The 18391-nt window shown below is 48.3% G+C and overlaps 1 protein-coding gene across 4 annotated transcripts in view; it reads left to right on the top strand.

Moving 5' to 3' along the window:
• AMOTL1 (angiomotin like 1) overlaps positions 1 to 18391 on the top strand; it is a 144492-nt gene that overhangs the window by 36179 nt on the left and 89922 nt on the right. The window contains exon 4 of one of the 4 annotated variants that reach the window (XM_016206775.2): positions 824 to 874. The exons of 1 other annotated variant lie outside the window; for it this stretch is intronic. In XM_016206775.2, the coding sequence (XP_016062261.2) occupies positions 824 to 874 (51 nt within the window). Of the gene's footprint in view, positions 1 to 823; positions 875 to 16176; positions 16424 to 18391 lie in introns of those variants that run through there. 2 more of the 4 variants (XM_016206777.2, XM_016206779.2) reach the window with 2 other exon arrangements.

The raw sequence follows: 18391 nt of genomic DNA, 5'->3' as shown, positions 1-18391 counted from the left end.
AAGACATAGTGTTTGGGGGCACAAGTTAGAATGCAGGTACGTGGAAAAGGAGGGCTTGGGGGAGTTTGAAGCCTCTCCCCTGCGGCAGTGTAGACAGTCAAGCTCGGAAAACCCTGCCTCTCCCCGCGGGAGGCACAGGACAAACGATTTCCCAAGCCCCGGAGTAGGGCAGGCGCAAAACAAAAGAGCAGGAATCATTTCGGAACTGGTGACGCTCTGATTTCTAATAAACGGGCAAGGGGATGGGAGAGGACACCCCCCAACCCGGAGTGGGGAGGAAGCGCGCGCGCCGCTGCTGAGCGTGACGGCCGCGGTCGCCTAGCAACGGGCGGCGGGGGATGCGCGCGGGGCGCGGGGCGCGGGGCTGGCGGGGCGCCCGGAGCTCGCTGGTGCGGCCGCCACGCGCCCTCCGGCCTCCGCGGCCCGCCGGGAACTTTGGGGCTTCTCGGAGCTGGGGCGTCGGCCCGAGGCCGGGGGGACGCAGCGATGAGCCCGGGGGGGCTGAGGGCTGAGGCTGAGGCTGCGGTGGCGGCCCGCACGCTCTGCCCGCCGAGCCGCGGGGTCGCACCCGCGCGAAGTTGGCGCGCACCTGCCCGCGCCGGGGGACGCTCGGTTCCCGCCGAGTGGCCCCCGGAGTTCCTTCTGTAAGTGCTCATCCCCGTGGGCCAGGCGTCCCGAGCCCCTCGTGGCCCCCGGTGTAGGGACCCCGGTCGCTGGGAGAGAGAAAGCGCGCTTTTCTTAGGGACCTGCGCGGTACCTGATGCTTAATCCATTCGCCTTGAACGGCTGCGATTCTATTTTTTGTTTTTTCTCCTTCCTCCAGACAGTGAGTTTGTGGAAACCTCTCCCGCGCCTTACGACCCGGAGGAGTTAGGTAAGTCTCCCTTTGCCTTTCTTGAATTCCGCTCGGAAACCCTTGAGTTTGGGGGGCGCCAAGGCGAAATCAGTGGGAGGGCAGGAGGGAAGGGGGTCGGGGATGCTTCCAGGGCTGCACGTCCCCTCCCAGGCGAGAACTGGCTTTTTCTCGGTGGCGTGTACTCCGGGGTGGCTGGGGTAGTGTCCGATGTGTCCTGGGAGAGCAGAGGTTGGGCGCCCAGGTCAGGGGTGCTGCTCCGAGCTGTGCCGCACAGCAGACTCCCCACCCGGGGCCTCTGTGAGCATCCGGCATCCTGGCGGTGGCCGCTTCTGCCTGGCCACCTACCTCGCAGAAGAGGGACACAGTGTGGGCAAGTCCTTAACCTGAATTTAATGAAGTCCAGGACCAAAACCAGTGATCCAGTAATTAAATCCCAGGACCTGGGAGCTGCATCCCTTCCTGGTTTCTAGTCCCCTTTTGGCCTGTAGGTGTCTGGAAATAGGGCATGTCATTCTCCTGTGCCTGCCCTTGTAAGTGGAGATTTGTGGTGGGTGAACCTTGGCACTTGTCAAAGTCAGACTTCCTTATGTGAAGAGAGGAGATCTGCATTGTCAGGATCCCTCTAAGCATTTCTGCCACCCGGTCTACCTTGGTTGTTTAGTGGTTATGCTCTTTTCTTTCTTCTTTATTTTTTTTTCCTCAGTCTGGGCTGTCAAGCCTGGCCTTGCTGTTCTCCTATCACCAACTTTAAAATCGCGCCTTCCTACCATGAATGACAGCTGTTTAAAAATGTTTATCCACAGTCCCTGTCTACTACTAGCCTTGGCCACTTTCTTTCCTATCAGCCTCAGCCTGGGATTGAGTTCTCACCAAGTCCCGCACCACCTGGAGTAAAAGTCCATCTCAGCCAAGACTTGCATTGATTCCTAGGACTCAGGCACCTGAAATAGGTCTGGACCAAGGGTGGCATTTGGGGGCAGAGACAAGTACCTTGTTTTATTCAGAAGATGTGTTTCTGATAAGTTGTGAGGCAGCCACATCTCTGTAAACGGAACCATAAATTAAATGCATGAGCAAAACTAGCTTTTAAAGACACTGTGGTGAGTCTTTCTATGAAATGAAACTGACACCTACACTATAGCTTTGCATGAAGTGATTTATTAAGAAAGCAAACTCTTAGTGATCTGCACGTGTGGATAATTGTATATGAATGACACCAGCATTGGCACTCCATGTGTGACAGAAGCTGTTTGGTCCTGTTCAATTATAGATATGCCTAAGCCGTGGCAGGATGGGCGCTCCTTGCTCTGAGTATCCGCCTGTCCAAGTGCTAAACCACTTGCATTCACAGAATGACTGATGTACCAGAAGGGCCCCGGTGCTTGACTGTCTTCCACCCCCATATCTGGGACTGTAGGACTGTCCAGCTGAGTCACTGAGAAACAGGGGGAGCCCTTCAAATTAGCAGTAGAGGATAAGAAAACAACATTTTTCTCTCTACAGCTTCCCTGTGGGGAAAGACCAGTTTCTCACGAGGACATGAGAGTGTTATAGGAACCATGGGACTCTGGGCTTCCAGGGTGACAGGGAATATAAAACACAAGTCTGAGATTCTGAGTCCAAGGTTCTGGTCCTCACTCTGCTCTGTCTTTCTTAGTAGAAATGTTAACTGGCCTGTTTTCTTATCATCAAAAAGCTAGGGTTGTGCCAGGCGACCTCTAAAGTGCCATCCGGTTCTAGTCTCCTGATACACTGCGAGGGGCCTAAAGCCAGCAGGTGCCCATAGCTATGGGGTATTTATCACTTACATTCAAATGCCATGCTGTTTGGGTGCATGGTCTCTCTGAAGGGTTATTCTCGCTCTCACAGAGCAGTTCACCGGACGACACTGCATTGTTTCCATGCTATTCCGGTCAAAGAGGGAGCTGGCATTTCTCCCTTGGAAAGAATCAGGATAGGTTTTGGTGCTTTTCTTAGACACAGCAGGAAAAGTGCCTCTCTTAGTCATTGATGAGCTTGTCAAGCAACCATCCTTTCTGGAGCACTGAGGAGCATAGATTCACCCCTTGGCTGGGATATAAAGGGAGAAGGAGAGGTAAGTCATGGAAACTTAGTTTGAATTCTGTCACTGCACTTACTTGTGGCGGTGGGCAGGTGACCAAAGTGCCCTCAGCCTCAGTTTTCTCATTAGCCCACTTGGAGACCTTGAGTGGATGTTGTCACGGTAGACGTAAAGCACCACATGTTGTAGAAGCAGGTATTCAGGAACTTATCTGTTGTTGTTATTTTATTATTATTTATTTGAAAGGTATTTGTTTTCCATACATGAAGGATGGACTAGTTCTTTTGTCAGTTGTCCCCTGGTAACCCAAACCATCCTTATTTCTATAGTTTTTTCTGCAATGTACCTAGTTTCCAAAAACAGGTGCTCAGGCATGATGATCAGGTCAATTGAATTATATAGTGACTTGTCCCTGGAGCAGCATGTGGAACAGTTTTTCATCTGAGGTTTTTGCTGACAGTCCCACCACTATATTATGACATGATCTGTAGTCTGTTTCACCTCCAAACTTTCGTATCAGTCTCCAAAAGAACTAGAACGGGCTCCTCGAGGAATTAATTCTCAGTGTTAATCACATAATTTCATTAATCACATAATGAAATTAAGTTACCAAAAAGGGTGTGTGTTTTTTTCTTTTTTCCTAAAGGCAGCTGAAAAAGGAGTGTGTCTGTGGATGAATGCTATATTGAAGGCTGCCCGGGATGGAGAGTCTAGAAATATGCTCTCTCTCCTGTGGCAGTTCCATTTTCTAAGGAGGCAAAGCCCACACCTCCTCAAAGCCTTTTTCTGTAGCCCCTCCTCAGGTAGAGCTGATGGCAGCCTCAGCAGGTGAGAGGGGATGCGTGGAGAGTTGGGCTGAACCCAGCTGTGACCATGACTGCCCCTGTCTGATAACCTAGAGGATTGGTTTGGCGTAGGGGGACTTCCACCATCTGCATTACCCCCGCTCACTATAACCTTCTGGTCACACTGAACTGTGGGGAGGTCCTCCAAATTCAGATTTGTTCCCTTGGTCAGTGTGCCTTTCCTCCCCTTCCTTCTTCCTCCCATGGCTGGCTCCTCCTCTTTGACACTAAGCCCATGTGCATGTCCTGCTAGTGATTCTCAAGCTTGCACATTAGAATCTGGGGAGCTATGAAAAGTCCTGAGACCAGGTCCTAACCCTGACTGACTATACCAGAATCTTTGGAGTGTAGACCTAGACGTCGGTGTTTTATCAGCATGTTTTGTTTTTTAAAGAATTCACTTCTCAGTGACTCCAGTGTGTAGCCAGAGTTGTGAGCTGCTACCCTTGGTTGTGGTTCCCACATTATACTTGGTAACCCTAGCCGCCAACACAGTGCCCGGCACACGAGTCTTCAGTAGATGCTTTCTGTGTGAGTGAGGGAGTCACCCCGGGGTGCTGTGTCTTTTCATAGTGATACATCTCTAAGATTGGCCTCTCTGATTTTGTGACTGTGCTTTGGGGACTGAATTTTTTGACCTGTGGCCTCTCTCTCTCTCTCTCTCTCTTTTTTTCTCTCTCTCTCCTTTGTTCCTTTCTTTGGCTTACCAGTTTATCTTCTACTATTCTTAAAAATTGAAGTGTTAAAACCATTTTTAGTGGTTAAGAGCATTTGGGTTTGATATTTGCTCCACCTCTTACTTGCTTTATGACCGTGGGTAAGGCACTTAACCCCTGTCTCTGTTTCCTAATCTGTAAAATCATGTGCTATTTTCTGATACTCTCCTAGACCCACTCACCACCCTTCAGCACTCTGCTTTGTGCCTTGGAAAACTTACCTCTTGGAATGAATGGGTCACCTGGCTTCCAGTTGGATTTGGCCAGTGCGAGGCACTGGCAGGATATGGGAGGGTGGAGAGAAAGATGTCTCAGTGCTTATTCCTGTCCCTTCAGGAGGTGGGATATGATGGCTGTGTTATTATAGGCCACAGCTCCTCTAGAGCCACCCTCTCTTATGGCATCAGGTCTTGCTGGATTCTGGAACCTCCCTTTCCAACTAGCGGGGGAGCAGCTCCCCACCGCAGCCAGCCCCCGGTACTTCTTCGTCACTTGTTTTCCCTTAACCCTGCCCATCACTTTTTCCAGCAGTCCCTCATCAGACATGCTTCAGTCACTCCTTTGGGTGTACCACCCATTTTCTGATGGGGCCCTGACTGATAGGATGGGGATGGTAATAGTGTCAGCTTCCGAGCATGGCTGTGAGGAGTAGGTGCATTTTAGGAGGAATGCTTAAATGAAATCGCCATCATTAAACATTTACTATGTTTTCATGTCCCTAGGCAAGTGCTCTGACACCCTCAGGCATGGTCAAAACCTTCTGAAAGATTTAATTTTTAACATATAAGTTTAAAAAATGTTGCCATTCATCTCCTCTTCCCACCCAGTGTTGGGAGGAGGTGTCAAGGCTCAAGAGTTACGAAAAATCTGTTCCAAGTCAAATATATCCTGCATCCAAAGTTTCTTCCCTCCCATTACCTGGGGATGAATACAGAGAAAGGTCCTAGACTTAATATAAACCTGCCTGGTGCTGGGCGCTTTATGTGTGCAAACGGTCTACTCAGCTTCCCAGCCTGGAGTTCAAATCATGTCACCCACATTAGTACCCCCTAATATAATGATTTCTGAGCATGTGCCTGAAATCAAGTCTCTAAGGCTACCCCCCAATTTTATATCCAGGAATTCTCAGGGGGTGCTTGTTTGCATGCACAGAGTCTGTTCTGGCTGCGCTAGCCTTTTGCCAGGGGAGCTGGAATTCAGATACACCTTGCTCAACCCAGTGGACACCGCGAAAACTGCTCCAAGTCCTCTCTTCTTCGGAAATCAGTGACCACATTTCTCAGGCCGTCACGCCTGCTGCCCCTGCTCACACCAGAACCTGGAGGCTTGGCGTTCGCCTGCTGGGAGTCTGACTGGTTTCCCACTGTCTTACCCTCCGTTGGCCTCAGGGATGGGGACACTGCTCTTCTCTACTCTTTCAGCCTCAGAATGGACCCAGGGCTTCTAATTACTACACAAGCCTAGTCCCACGGAGAGCCTGGGATCAGATTGGCACCATGGCCAGATCTGAGCCAGCCTCCAAACAGCCAGGGCCAGGCACCCAACCCCTGGATCCACCCCAGGTCTCACCACCCTTGGAAGCTATTTCTCCTGCTTTACCTCCCCTCCCCCCCATCCCAGAACATAGCTTCCGAGAGGGAGGGAGTTTTCACCCCAGTTTAACTTTTTCTCAGGATGATTGACAGTGGAAAATTCAATTCCCTTCACAGGAAACCTCACCCTACAGCAGGGGTGTGGTCTGACCTCCTGGCTGCAACAAAACATTCACAGAACTGTTCACCGTTGTTACAGTTCCCTACGCCTGGGCGACTCAGTCCCTTCCATTATTGATCTTGTTGGGCATGCTGCTCATTTCACCCTCAGAACTACTCAGCGAAGCAGAAGGAATCATTTTCACTTTATGGAGGAGGAAACAGAGGCTCAGAGAGGTTCAATTATCTGTCCAATGTCACACAGCTAGTTAGAGGCAAAGTTTAGTTTCAAAGTATAATCTCTGGCTCCAGAGCCAATCTCAGTTTCCTCGGGAAGAGAATAGACAAGTTGCCCTCCTCCCAGGGAAATTTGGTTGTGGGTTAAATAAAATAACTTTAGCGTAACCAGCACAGGGCCTGGCAATACAGTATATGGCTGTTCAGTACATACTTGCTGGATAAATGAATGGTAGGTACTCAAACAAATACATATTTTATTAGACCATCACACAGTGATCAATACGCTCTGAAGGAATTTTCTGTAATGGGATTTGAAGCAACACCCAGAAGAACTTCTCTTAGTCTCCTTCATTCACGTCCTGTGCTTGCTGCTCTGTATTGCAATGCACAGTACCTGGGGACAGGAAGCCTCTTGCGGTTTCTGATGCGATTTCTAAAGGAAACTAACCCTTTGCAGCAGCATAATTTAGGGCAGGTCAGTGGAAGCCTGGAGAGAAACCTGACTGCATAACTGAGGGCAGGGGGACTCAGGCTCAGGTGTAAAATTCATCACCATTCCCCAGATATTTGTTTTGCGAAGTGATACTACATGTTGCCCAGGAGGTGGAGTTTTATTTGAGGGAGAGAATGGAGCAGGAAAGGGAAAATGACAATACGTTCTAAGGGATAAAGGGTTACCTACCACAAGGGAGAGGGACAGCACACACACACACACACACACACACACACACACACACACACGAAAATGGAAAGGGCATTTTCTTTGCCAAAGAGATATTTTCACCAGAAATCTAGAAATATATGAGACTGCGTCTAGTTATTCCTGGATCTTAAACGCAATCATGACTCCCTAGAACTGTTGGTATTCCTTCCCTTGGTAGGAACCCCTGGCATCTAAAGAGTGTTAACTGACCAGCTTGACCTGCTCGAGTACTGTGGTTCTGGTTTCTGGGTCACATACTTACTGGATGATCATTCTGGAATATGTCCTGTTTGTTTCTGTGTCTCAGATTAGTTTTGCTCAGGGTGGGCACAATAAGATGATTTGATGTCACTTCTTTCTCTCTCCACCAGTTACCCTTTCCTCCCCTCTTCTCTCTTGTCTCTCTCCCTGCCCCATTTTTGTCTCTGTTCCCCTGTGCTAGTCTCTCTCCCTTCCTCCTCTAGCTCCCCCCTTTCCTGTTCCCATCTTCAGTTGGAATATGGACAGAAAAGGCAGTGCTTGCCTTCCTGGGGCTCTCTGCCAGAAAATGGAACAGGTCACATTATAAAAGGATTTAGAAAGAATGCTTTTTGGCAAAATGGGGAAACAGATGTTCAGGGGTGGTTTTGCTGTCTCTCGCCAGTCTGCTGCCTGCTGAAACCCACGCCTTTACAGGAGTGCTAGATGTGGACGCCTCTCGTCAGGGTTATTTTCATGTCAAATACGCATGTATATTTAGCTCTGCTTAAGTCTCCTCTCCCTGTGACCTTTGTATCCTCACATAGAGAGTTGGCAAGATTTATTTTCAACTTCTTCTCGGAGTGGACAGACACTGTAGCTGCTTTCAGCTCACTGTTTAACTGTCAATATTTTATGGAAACTTCAGGTTCTTAAGAAAATAGAGAAAGGCCCTGTGGCTGCAGAACCTTATCTGAAATGAACTCTATGGAAAGTTGGGGGCTGAATGATGAAGGTCTATTGCTGAGATTTGTAACCTGCCAGGCTCCTTTCTTTCTGTCCCCAAAGGTTTGCTATTTACGGACTGTTGACTAAAAAGAAAGGTCCATTATTGTGGCCCTTTGTGGCTGACCAGCCGGAGAATTTTGACAATCTTATCCTTTAAAAAACACATTTTCCTTTTGGCACTAAAAGCTATTCCCCCCCCCCCCCAACCTCAAAAGAGGGATTCCAGATTCCACACATTCACTGTGGACTGCTTCCTTGACAGGCACCTGCTGCCTCTCCCTCCAGTGGAGCTGTTGCAATGATTAGGGTGAGTGCTGTAAGGGAAGTGTGCGGGGGGCAAGGGGTCCCAGAGAAGAGGAACCTGATGCATCCATGGAGGCAGGGGAAGCTAGGCAGGCTTCCTGGAGGAGAGCAATTCTTCCCAGTGTGACCTGCAAGAACAGAAGTCCAGAGCATGAACAGCGTCATGTCTGCCTTAACAGCAGGCCGCAGCCACAGCCAGCTCCTCCTCCAGGGTCCCTGTAACTGAGGGCTGAATAGTGGAGTGCTGGTGAATGAAACCCAGATCTCCCTCATATGGGTCTGGGGTTAGCATGGAAACTCTACAAAGTGGGACTGCAACCTCGTTAACTCCTTCCTCAAATGCTGTGCGTGTCCTCATGGCTCAAGGAGTCTGTCCCACCAGTAAAAGGCCCTTGTATTTGGTTCAGTGAGATAAAGCTCATGTGAATTTCACTCCTTCCCCATTGGGGTCATCATTGTTTGTGCTACTCTCAGCTCCTTGGAGCTGACATTCCACACTATTTACCAAATGAGAGACTGAGGAATCTTCTAAAGCAGGTATGGGGACATAACCTAGTGTAGGAAAGAATTGCCAGAGTTAGCAAACAAAAATACAGGATACCAGCCCTGCCCGTGTGCCTCGGTGGTTGACCGTGGACCTCTGAACCAGGAGGTCACGGTTCGATTCCCGGTCAGGGCACATGCCTGGGTTTTGGGCTCGATCCCCAGTAGGGGGCGTGCAGGAAGCAGCAGCTCAATGACTCTCATTGTTGATGTTTCTCTCTCTCTCTTTTTGACCTTTTCTCTCTCTGAAGTCAATAAAAACATATTAAAAAAACCAAAACAGGATACCAGTTAAATTTGAATTTCAGGTAAAAAGCAAATGACTGTTTTTAGTATATGTATCCCCTGCAACATTTGGGATATACTATACTTAAAAATGTTGCAGCTTATCTGAAATCCAAATCCGACTGCGGGTTTTCTCTGGCAGCCTTGTGTGTGGGAGCAGCATCTGGGCACACGCTGCCCTTTGCACTGGAGTTTCGCTTGCTTTGTCAGGAGATGCGGTCAAGTCTGGCTCCGTTCCTGTCATCAGGTACTCAGTCCCCACTGGACTCCACTTAGGTGCTGACATCAATGAGATGCGATTGCTGATGGGTGCCTTATTTTATTACCTCAATTAGAAAGTGGATGCGGAAATTAGCCTTTCTTATAGCAGAAATCCTAAACTACTTCAGGGATTTGACGTGTGCTCTATTTTATGGAATACGTAACATGGACCAGTCCCCTCTGGGCTTGCTGCAGGCCTTCTGGAGTCTGGGTGCTGAGGTTTTGATATCCTCTATTTTCTCCTGTAACAGAAGCCCGGGCCTGATCTACTTTGTTTTAAAGAGTCAGAGCATCTTAGTGTCCTCATTCCAGGGGACCCTCAGTGCCCTCCTGCCTTAATGCATGGTCCCTCAGCCTGTGTGAGGTCATCACCAGAGGCGGTGTTGTATTATGGGGCAGGGGGTCTGCCTCCTGAGGAAACCTGGTCTAGTGTTCTGCAGTGACCATTCTTACAACACTTTCTTTGTAGGGAGCTGAACCCTGACTTCCTGTTCTTGCATCTAGTTCTCCATGTTGTGTTCTAGCTTAAAATTTTTTTTTTCACTGTGACCCAACATTTTACGTTTAGACTCACAAGTACAAATTTTAATATAAATACAACTAAAATGGAAGTTTCATGGAATAGCAATTATACCCTTATTAGATGTTTTCTATTATGTTTTATTTTATGTGTTTAAAATGCTGGCTAACCTGTTCAGTGATTTCCATTAATGAGTTGCCAACTACTGTTTGACACACAATGCTCTGGAATGTTATATAGCAAATGTAGAATAAGTCTGCCTTTCTTCCTTTCCTTCTGAAGATGGCTATCAAACTGTATCTTAACCTTCTCTTCTTCATGCTAGTTATGTTTCCAATATGCTCATTTCTCCATCCACTCCCATCCTGCTCAACATCGGCTGCCTGCCTTATAGTTGAGGAAAATGTCCCTTTAACCTGGAACTGAGAACTCACAATATAACTTGACCAATACTTGGCATCGTGGGGTCATCGGACACCTTGATATCAACCATCCACCCATGTTAATATCACTTCGTGAATCAATATGCATTAGCTATGGTTATTTAATTATTTTAAATTTGCCTAAAATACACAACCTAGCCCATTTCCCCCCTTTTTTGTCTATAAGGATATCTAAAGCTACTTTTCTCAGTTGGGGTGTGTGGGGGGTGGTAAAATCAAGATGCCCTTCATTCATATTTTCTGGATCTACCAATTAAATATTCCAAAACCTTAGACATGTAAACAAAAAGAAACTGTGTGTCTAGCACAGCAATAACTAGAAGTCCTCTAACACTGACCATATTTTGAAAGGAAATGGATAAATTAGTAATAATAATGGTGAATATGCTGCATGCTAAGCACTTTGCTGAAAACTTTACATGCACCTGACTCATGAATTTCTCACAACCTTTAAGGGGGATACTACTGTTAACTAGGACTTATTAAAAGAAGGAAAACCGAGCTTTAGTAAAGTCAAGTAAGTTAGCTAGTCATATAACTACTAAGTGGCAGAAGGGGAGTTGATGCCAGGCCCATCTGACTTCTCAGCCTGTGTTTTAAAATACTTAACTGTGCCCCGCAGCTTGGCAACCACCTCTGGTGGTTTAGAAAGAGAGAATGTATGCAACATGGCTAACAGTGATTTTGTGGAGGCCTAATAGATCTTACTCCCTTCCATAAGAAGGGAAAAACTTAGTAAAAGGTCAGGTCCCTAGCAGCCTTGGGGAGTCTGTGCAAATATCTCCACCCATCACTAACTACACTAGGGCCAGGCCTCACAGTGCTTTCCAGTGGTTCACCCAGCCTGGAGTCAGGGGAAGCATCTCTCCTGTTCAGGTGAGCTGGGAGGAGGAACTGCTTGCTTGTGAGGCAAAGTAATGCAGTGGTTAAAACAGGCTTGAATCCTGGCTCTGTCTCTAAGGAGCCACATGACCTTGGGAAATTCACGTAACCTCACCTAGACTCTCTTTGTAGTGTAAAACATGAATGATAATACCAATACAATGAGATAATGCATGAAATCACCTGGCTCAGAGGAGACACTACCCTGTACGTGCTAGATCAAAACTGAAAACTGGGCTTTGGTCTTTCCTCTCCTACAATATCTCTTGCCAATTCCCTTATTTAGGTTGGGATTCTGAGTTCATAGAAAGGTAGGTCGCCCAAATGTGCTGCACCAGAGGTTCTCAAAGTGTGATCCATGGACCAGCTGCATTAGCATCATCTGGGAACTCGTTAGAAATGCAATTCTTGGGCCCCACCCTGATCTAATGAATTAGAAACTCTGTTTTAACAAGCTCTTCAGGTGACCGATACACTATAGTTCAAGAACCACTGTCCTTCTGGCACTGGGGATCCCGGGTCTCCCTTGTTTTAATAGGGCTCGGTGAAGCCTCTAGAGTGAGTGCATCTTTTGTGTAAATATTTTGACCAAATACATAGTGATACAAAAATAATCTTTTTATTATTTTTTTATCCCAAATTGATCATTTTCTGAAGTTTCCTTTCTTCTTTCACTTAGTTTGAAACTCTTTTGTATATACCTAAGTCGTAAAGGTTGAATAGAAAGGGACCATTCCCAGACACTGGGTAAGGAGACTGGTAGCATTACGAAGGAATTCTTCCTGGGCCCGTCCCTGGATCCTCGGTACCGGATTCCTGCAGGTCCTCTCTCTCTTTGTCTCCTTTAAGTTTCTTACACTCGTGGAGCTTTTTCCTGCCTCAAGATCTTTGCACATGCTCTTTGCTCTGCGGAAACTCTCCCTTCCTTCCTTCCTTGTCACCACCCCTCTAAGTAGCCACCATTCTCCTTCGTCAGTCTGTTATTGCACCCTGCTCCTTTCTTCATCATACATAGACACAAATTTGTAATTATACATTGATTTATATACATTTTAGTAAGACAGAGCCCATACTAGGGTATTTGGGCAACTAATGGAGTATCTTGTTCAATGTAATCAATATTTTTTGAATGAATGAATGAATGAACCGTTGTAGCTCTCACATAGTCCTACCTTCTTTCTAACTGTGTTGTGCTTTCAGTTAATCCTTTCAGTTAGTCCTTCTGCTTAGGACTTGATTTTTTTCTGTTTATTTCTAATTCTTTCACTCTCTACCTTGGACTTTTCTGAAGACTGTTCTGCATTGTATTACACTGGCTGTATCCCTGACACACAATATGTACTTTCTGATTTCTGGATGAATAACTTATCATTTAAGATGTACATTTTAACCCCTCGCCCCACTCTGAATTTATGCTGTAAAACAAATTTTTCTCCTGAATTGAACGGTCCAGAGGAGCTGAAGCCATTAAGGAATGGTGAGAGCATCCCCATTTCTCTGTCTTTGGCATTTAAAGTACAAGACATACTGGTGTTCAGTGCATATTCTAGAAATAGGAGAACTTGAACTGTTGTATCGGTGTGGAGGGGCCATTCTTCTTACTGCTCTTTCTAGCTATGGACAGAAAGGACATGTTTTCAGAATGAAACACCCAAGCATCTTTTTCAGAATGGCAACCACAGGGGATCTCAAGTATGAACATTCTGGCCTATGTTATGTCTAGTTATTCTGTCAATCATTGTTTTTAATAGTGATTTTATGTTGCTGTTATTTTAGGAGCTCAGCTTGATCCCAGTTTTAGAAAAAAAAGTGTCTATATCATCTTTGGAAATAAGAGAGTAAAACATGATTAGTTTTTTGTTCATGAAAAGAGGAAGCTGAGGCTCTTGTTAGGTTACTCTCCATAGCTGGAAATAGGTAGACCTGGGACCAGAACACAGGACTTACTCTAAAGGTCAGGTTCATTCTCCTCTACCTGGATGCCTATTACTTCTTCATTCCTCTTTCGGCCTCTGTGTTTGTCTGTTGCATCCTGGTACCTGCCCTGCTTGGAGACAGTTCTCTGAGCTGTCCCTAAGAGTGCTGAAATTATTCCATCACCACCTTCCTAACTTTCCTGGGGGTGAGTAAAAGACAACCTGTGCCGATTTAGAAAGTATGCTGACCTTTAGCGTGAATGTACAGATACAAAGAAGACACAGATGCTGACTGGTTCACCTGGCTGCTAGTAAACATACCTTCTTTCTCTTTGGCCCTTACCGTACGCTGGGATCTCCAACCAAATATTACTGTAAAGTGTTATTGATGATCTCTTGCTAGTCAGATCCAAAGTCTTTTTCTCAGGCCTTAGTTCCTGAACAGTAGATTCAGGGGTAATTGATGTAGATTATTTGTTTTCCCTGTTTGATGTAGTGATTATTAATAGTTGAAGAAATTAAGGTATATGGAGGGGGGAGTTGGCCTGCAGCAGGTCTTTCTGCTGGTGCTGCCATGCATTTGACTCTTGTGTCATCATTTGGTATCAGTTGGAAGAGTCTAGGCCAGGTCCACCTAATGGAATCAGAAGATTCTTGAGCCCACAAGCTGTGCCTGTTACTTCATCAGAAGTCTAGGAATCTGTAGCTTTAGAGAGAGGGACCAAATTCCTCAAATTTCTTCCATTTTCCATGCCTTTAAACCCGCCCGGCTCTCTATTTCTCCAGCCTCTTCCTCTTCTTCGTTCTTTCCCTAATTTTTTGTTGTGGGAATTCTCCAGGTAAACCAATCTTCACAGCTTCCTTCCCCCCTTCCCCGCCCCCCTTCATACCTCTGTTTCCAGCTTCTCACTCAAACTCTCCTTCCATATTTCCTCTTGCCCAGAGGACGGTGAGTCTCTTAACATCTTTCTCAGACAAGGTTCCTCTCAGGCTTTCAGCTCTGCTTCTTCCATCACTGGTCCAATGAACCATTCTTCCTATGACCCAGGTTGAAAATCTGGGTTAACTTGATTGCTTTGTTCTTTCTCCCAGGGTAGCCATCTAGGCCATGAAAAGAGTAAAACCTTGCTTCAGAGATTTGGTATCTTTCTTCATTGTATTTGATATCTTCAAAGAGTTGGTATCTACCTGGTATCTCTTCCTTTCCATCTCGTTAGCCCCAACCTTACAGGTTTCCCAGATTCTCTCTGCCTTACAGGGCTATTGGAGGGTTGGTTGAAATAATAATAGCCAGTATATGTTGAGCACTTATATGCATTATGCTAAGTATTTGACGTTTGTTACTTTATGCAGTCCTTACTACCACCCTGTGAGGCTTGGTGCTATTTTCACCATTGAACAAACTTAGGTTTAGAGGAGTTAGGTGACTTGCCCAACGTCACACAGGTGGAGAGTGGTTGTACTGTGACTCAATCCACTGTTTTGTTCCTGTGGGTGCTTGTAACTGATAAATTCTGTTGTCTCCTAGGATATAGTATGGTATCTAATAGAGGTCAATTAATAAATGTTAGTTTCCTTCCTTTTTTCTCTCCTTTTTCCTGTCCATTCTTTCTTTCCCAGTCTATGCTAAAATGCTAGCTGCATCTGCGCTCCACCACCCTTCAATGTTCTGCTTTTTCCTGCAGTCAGAACTTCTTTCCACCTTTTCCAGGCATCTCCAGCCCTTTCATTGTTGCCGCCTTGTTTTGTTTGCACATCTTGTCTTCTTAAATAGATAATACATCTTTGAAGGGCTTAGCTGCTGTTGTGTACTTTCAAGTACTAGGATAGCTGACTTTAAATAGAGTAGGTATTTGGTAAATAATTGTTAAATTACTGTATTTGGGCTTTATCTTGAGACGTGAGCTTCCTGAGCTAGCCATCCTGGGGATCAGAAGAATAGACTAGAATCAGAAGAGCACACAATTCAGGAGGATTAACTGGAGGGGGAAAAACTGCTGCAGACTAATTAGGTAATTGTCCCAATCCAGCCAGGAACGCCTGAAGGGTTCCTGGTCCAGTGAAAAGGCAAGGAGAGTACAGGAACACCAGAGGTGTGGCATGCACTGACTCTCCTGTTAACATCTTCCGCAGCAGCTGCAGTACTACCTGGCCTCTCATCCGCTGAGCAGCAGGGCTGGCCCTCCAGAGCTAGGGAGAAATGTTATGGTGGGGGCGGGTTCCTGATCAAGGCTCCAAAGGTCTGCCTGGCCTCAAGGAATATAATGTTACGTACGAAGGCCTGGTTTAAGAGTTGGGGGAGGATCAGCAACATTTTCCCAGTCACTTTCTTTGCCTCCACTCGGGCAGATGGGAGCTTGGGGGGTTTGTGGCCACAGGATGTACCGTTCTCCTAATGTATTTAATAGCTAAGGCTGGAAGATCTGTTTTGGCCCCTCTGCTTGTCCACGGAGCACATCGTAGCAGCATGTCGTCCAACCTCAGCCAGTGACAGGAGCAATGAGGCCTGGTGAGTGCAAAGAGAAAAGTGTGTGGCCACTTTTCACCTGGAAATTCCATTTAAGAAAAAAATCCTAAACAGAGCCTAACCTGGATTTAAGAGGACAGATCAGGAAACCGGTTTCTGCCGGAGTTGGCCTGGTGGGAAGGAAGAGCAAGTCGAAGGAAGAGGAACCGGTCAGTCTGACATTAATTAAACCGCGTCAGGGTGCAAAACAAGGGCTGCTGTCGCCTTCCTAACTCTCCGGGAGACGCGTCAGCTGGAGCCGCAAGCAACTTCAGAACGCAATCTCGAGGCCCCGAGCAAGGGTGGCGGGCGGCGGCGGGCGGGCTCTAGGGCCCAGCGGCCGGGCACCGGGCTGGGGAGGAGTGTAGGGTTTCGGCGACGGTCCCGACGACCCTCCCCTGCCCGCGCGGCGGAGCGGGGAGCGCGGGCGGCGACGGGAGCGCGCCGGGCGCTCTAGGACCCAGCAGCGGCTGTCGGGTTTGGGGCTGGAGGTGAAGCCCTGGCATTTCCCTTCTTCCCGTGTGAATGGGGCTGATTGTCGGGAGCCGCTTCCCCGCGCTGCCCCACGCCATGCCCAGCGCGCTGCCCGGCGGCCGCCTTTTCCAACCGCGGCGCTGAACTAGCCATGATCGCCTCATGTGGAGGGCAAAGTTGCGCCGGGGAACTTGCGAGTCTGCGGTGAAAGGTAACCAGTCCTCGCTCGGGATGCGGCTCCGAGCTTCCAGATCTCCCACGAGAGGGACCCAGGCGTCCCTCTGCTGCTCGGGGCCGGGCGCCCCTCTTCGGGGGCTCGGGGCAGATAGGCTCGGCTGGGAGAGACTCTGGCAGCCGATTCGGCGCCAGGGGCCGGGAGTGATTGCTACCGGAATCTTGCTCTCTCACCCAGATTTTTTTCCTTTTTTTTTTTTTTAAGAGCAGAACTCGGTTTCCGCGCCACCCTGTAGGCCCCCAGTGCCGGCGGGTTGGGTCACAGAGCCCCGTTGCCCCGCGCCCTGTCGAAGACTGGGCAGCGGTGGGGGCCCAGCGGGCCCAGGACCCCGGGGTGCGGGCGCGCCCCCGGCGCGGGGGCCGGCCTTTCGGTAGGGGCCCTGCCATATGGCTGCACGGTCCGCGACGCGCCCGCGAGCGGGGCTCCCGACTGCCGAGGGAGGAGGCGGAAAGGGGGTGGCGGGCGGCTGCTTCCCTCCGCGCGAGACAAAGGCGCGCACGGCCGCCGGCCCGACGGGCTGCGGCGCTCCCGGCCTGACCCTTCCTGCCGCCGGGGGAGTCTCGGCCCTGGCGGGTGGGGGCGGCGAAGGGGTCGCACCCGGGGCGCCGAGGCTTGGATCGCGTTAGCTCCTACTCCTTCTTTGTTCTCCCCGGGCAAGTTTATTTGACAGAAACCGGGCAGTTGCATCTAGCTCTCCCTTGCTGTTAATGCTGCCTTTAAAAGAATCCGGTTTCAGGGGGGAAAAAGTAAACTTTCCAAGATGAACTGTTGTTTTTTTTCTTGGAATGTGACATTTGTGGCAGGAGGGAGGTTGGCAAGTCGGCCGATGACAGGCGAGCGGAGCCAAGGCCCTGTGCCTGGGTAGGGGCCGAACGTGCCCCGTAGTCAGCCGGGCTGGAGTACGAGGCGGTGGGACTGATGAGCCCCCGCGCGCCCCCACCGCGAGGGCCTCCAGACTGAGCTGGCGGCGAAGATGCCCAGTTTGCCCACTTACGACCCCAGCCTGAGAATCTCTACTCCCCGCCCGCCCGCAGCTCCCGTGCCTCGCCACGCCTCGAGCTCTAGTATCTTGATTAGTTTCAGGGAAGACTTTCCTTTTCCATTTTTGTTCGAAGGTTTTTTTGCTTTCTTGGCTTTGGCGCTGGTTTCCTGTCTTCAAGTGGCAATGCTTTGGGAAATGCCCATCTTGCCTGCAGATCATCTGGACAAGGCCTTCAGTAGACAGGGGCCCTGATCATGCGACCTCCAAGCCTTTGTGGTTTGGACCAATATTTTGGGCTCTTGGGTCCTCAGCTCCCTTGCCATCGTGATACAGGGCAGGCATGGTTGCCCATGATTTTCTTCCGAGGCATATTATGAGAGCTGCGTTTTTGTACTGCTTCTGAAATCCTGGATGGTGGTGGGAGTGGAGAGCCATTTATGATACCGCAGATGCTTTTGACTACTCCAAACAGTAATGCTATTTGCCACAAGCGAGTAAAACCAGAATGGAGAGATATTAATAGCTACTATTCCAAAATTTTCCGTCCTTTTCGGGAAGTGAAAAGGCAGGGCTTGACAGAATGACCTCACTCAGCTGCTCTTGAATTCCTAATCCATAGACTGTGTAATAAAATTTTTCTTTTGTTTTAAGCCAAAAAAAAAGAAAAAAAGAAGAAAGAAAAAAAGAGTCAGGGCTTGAAATGTTGAACAGTTATGGCTCTCTGCTTCCAAAACTGCCCCGTGGGTCCCTGCCAAACTGACAGATTTCCTCTGGCTTCCTTCCCATCACTCCTGGACACCTACCTTTCCTGGCGACTGCCCACCACTTCTGCATCCTGGAAGCTCCCTGTGGTGGTCAGACACAGGTTAACAATTAGGGGTCTCTCTAGACTGCAAGTTCTTGAAGAACCTAGACCAGAAGTTTACTTCTCATCACATTGCTCTGAGCATTAAGGTGCCTTT

This window comes from Miniopterus natalensis, chromosome 11 (assembly GCF_054644295.1).
Source record: "Miniopterus natalensis isolate mMinNat1 chromosome 11, mMinNat1.hap1, whole genome shotgun sequence".
Classification (NCBI taxonomy): Eukaryota; Metazoa; Chordata; class Mammalia; order Chiroptera; family Miniopteridae; genus Miniopterus; species Miniopterus natalensis.
Note: the sequence above shows the minus strand (reverse complement) of the source record. Positions and strands in the feature narration are given on the sequence as shown.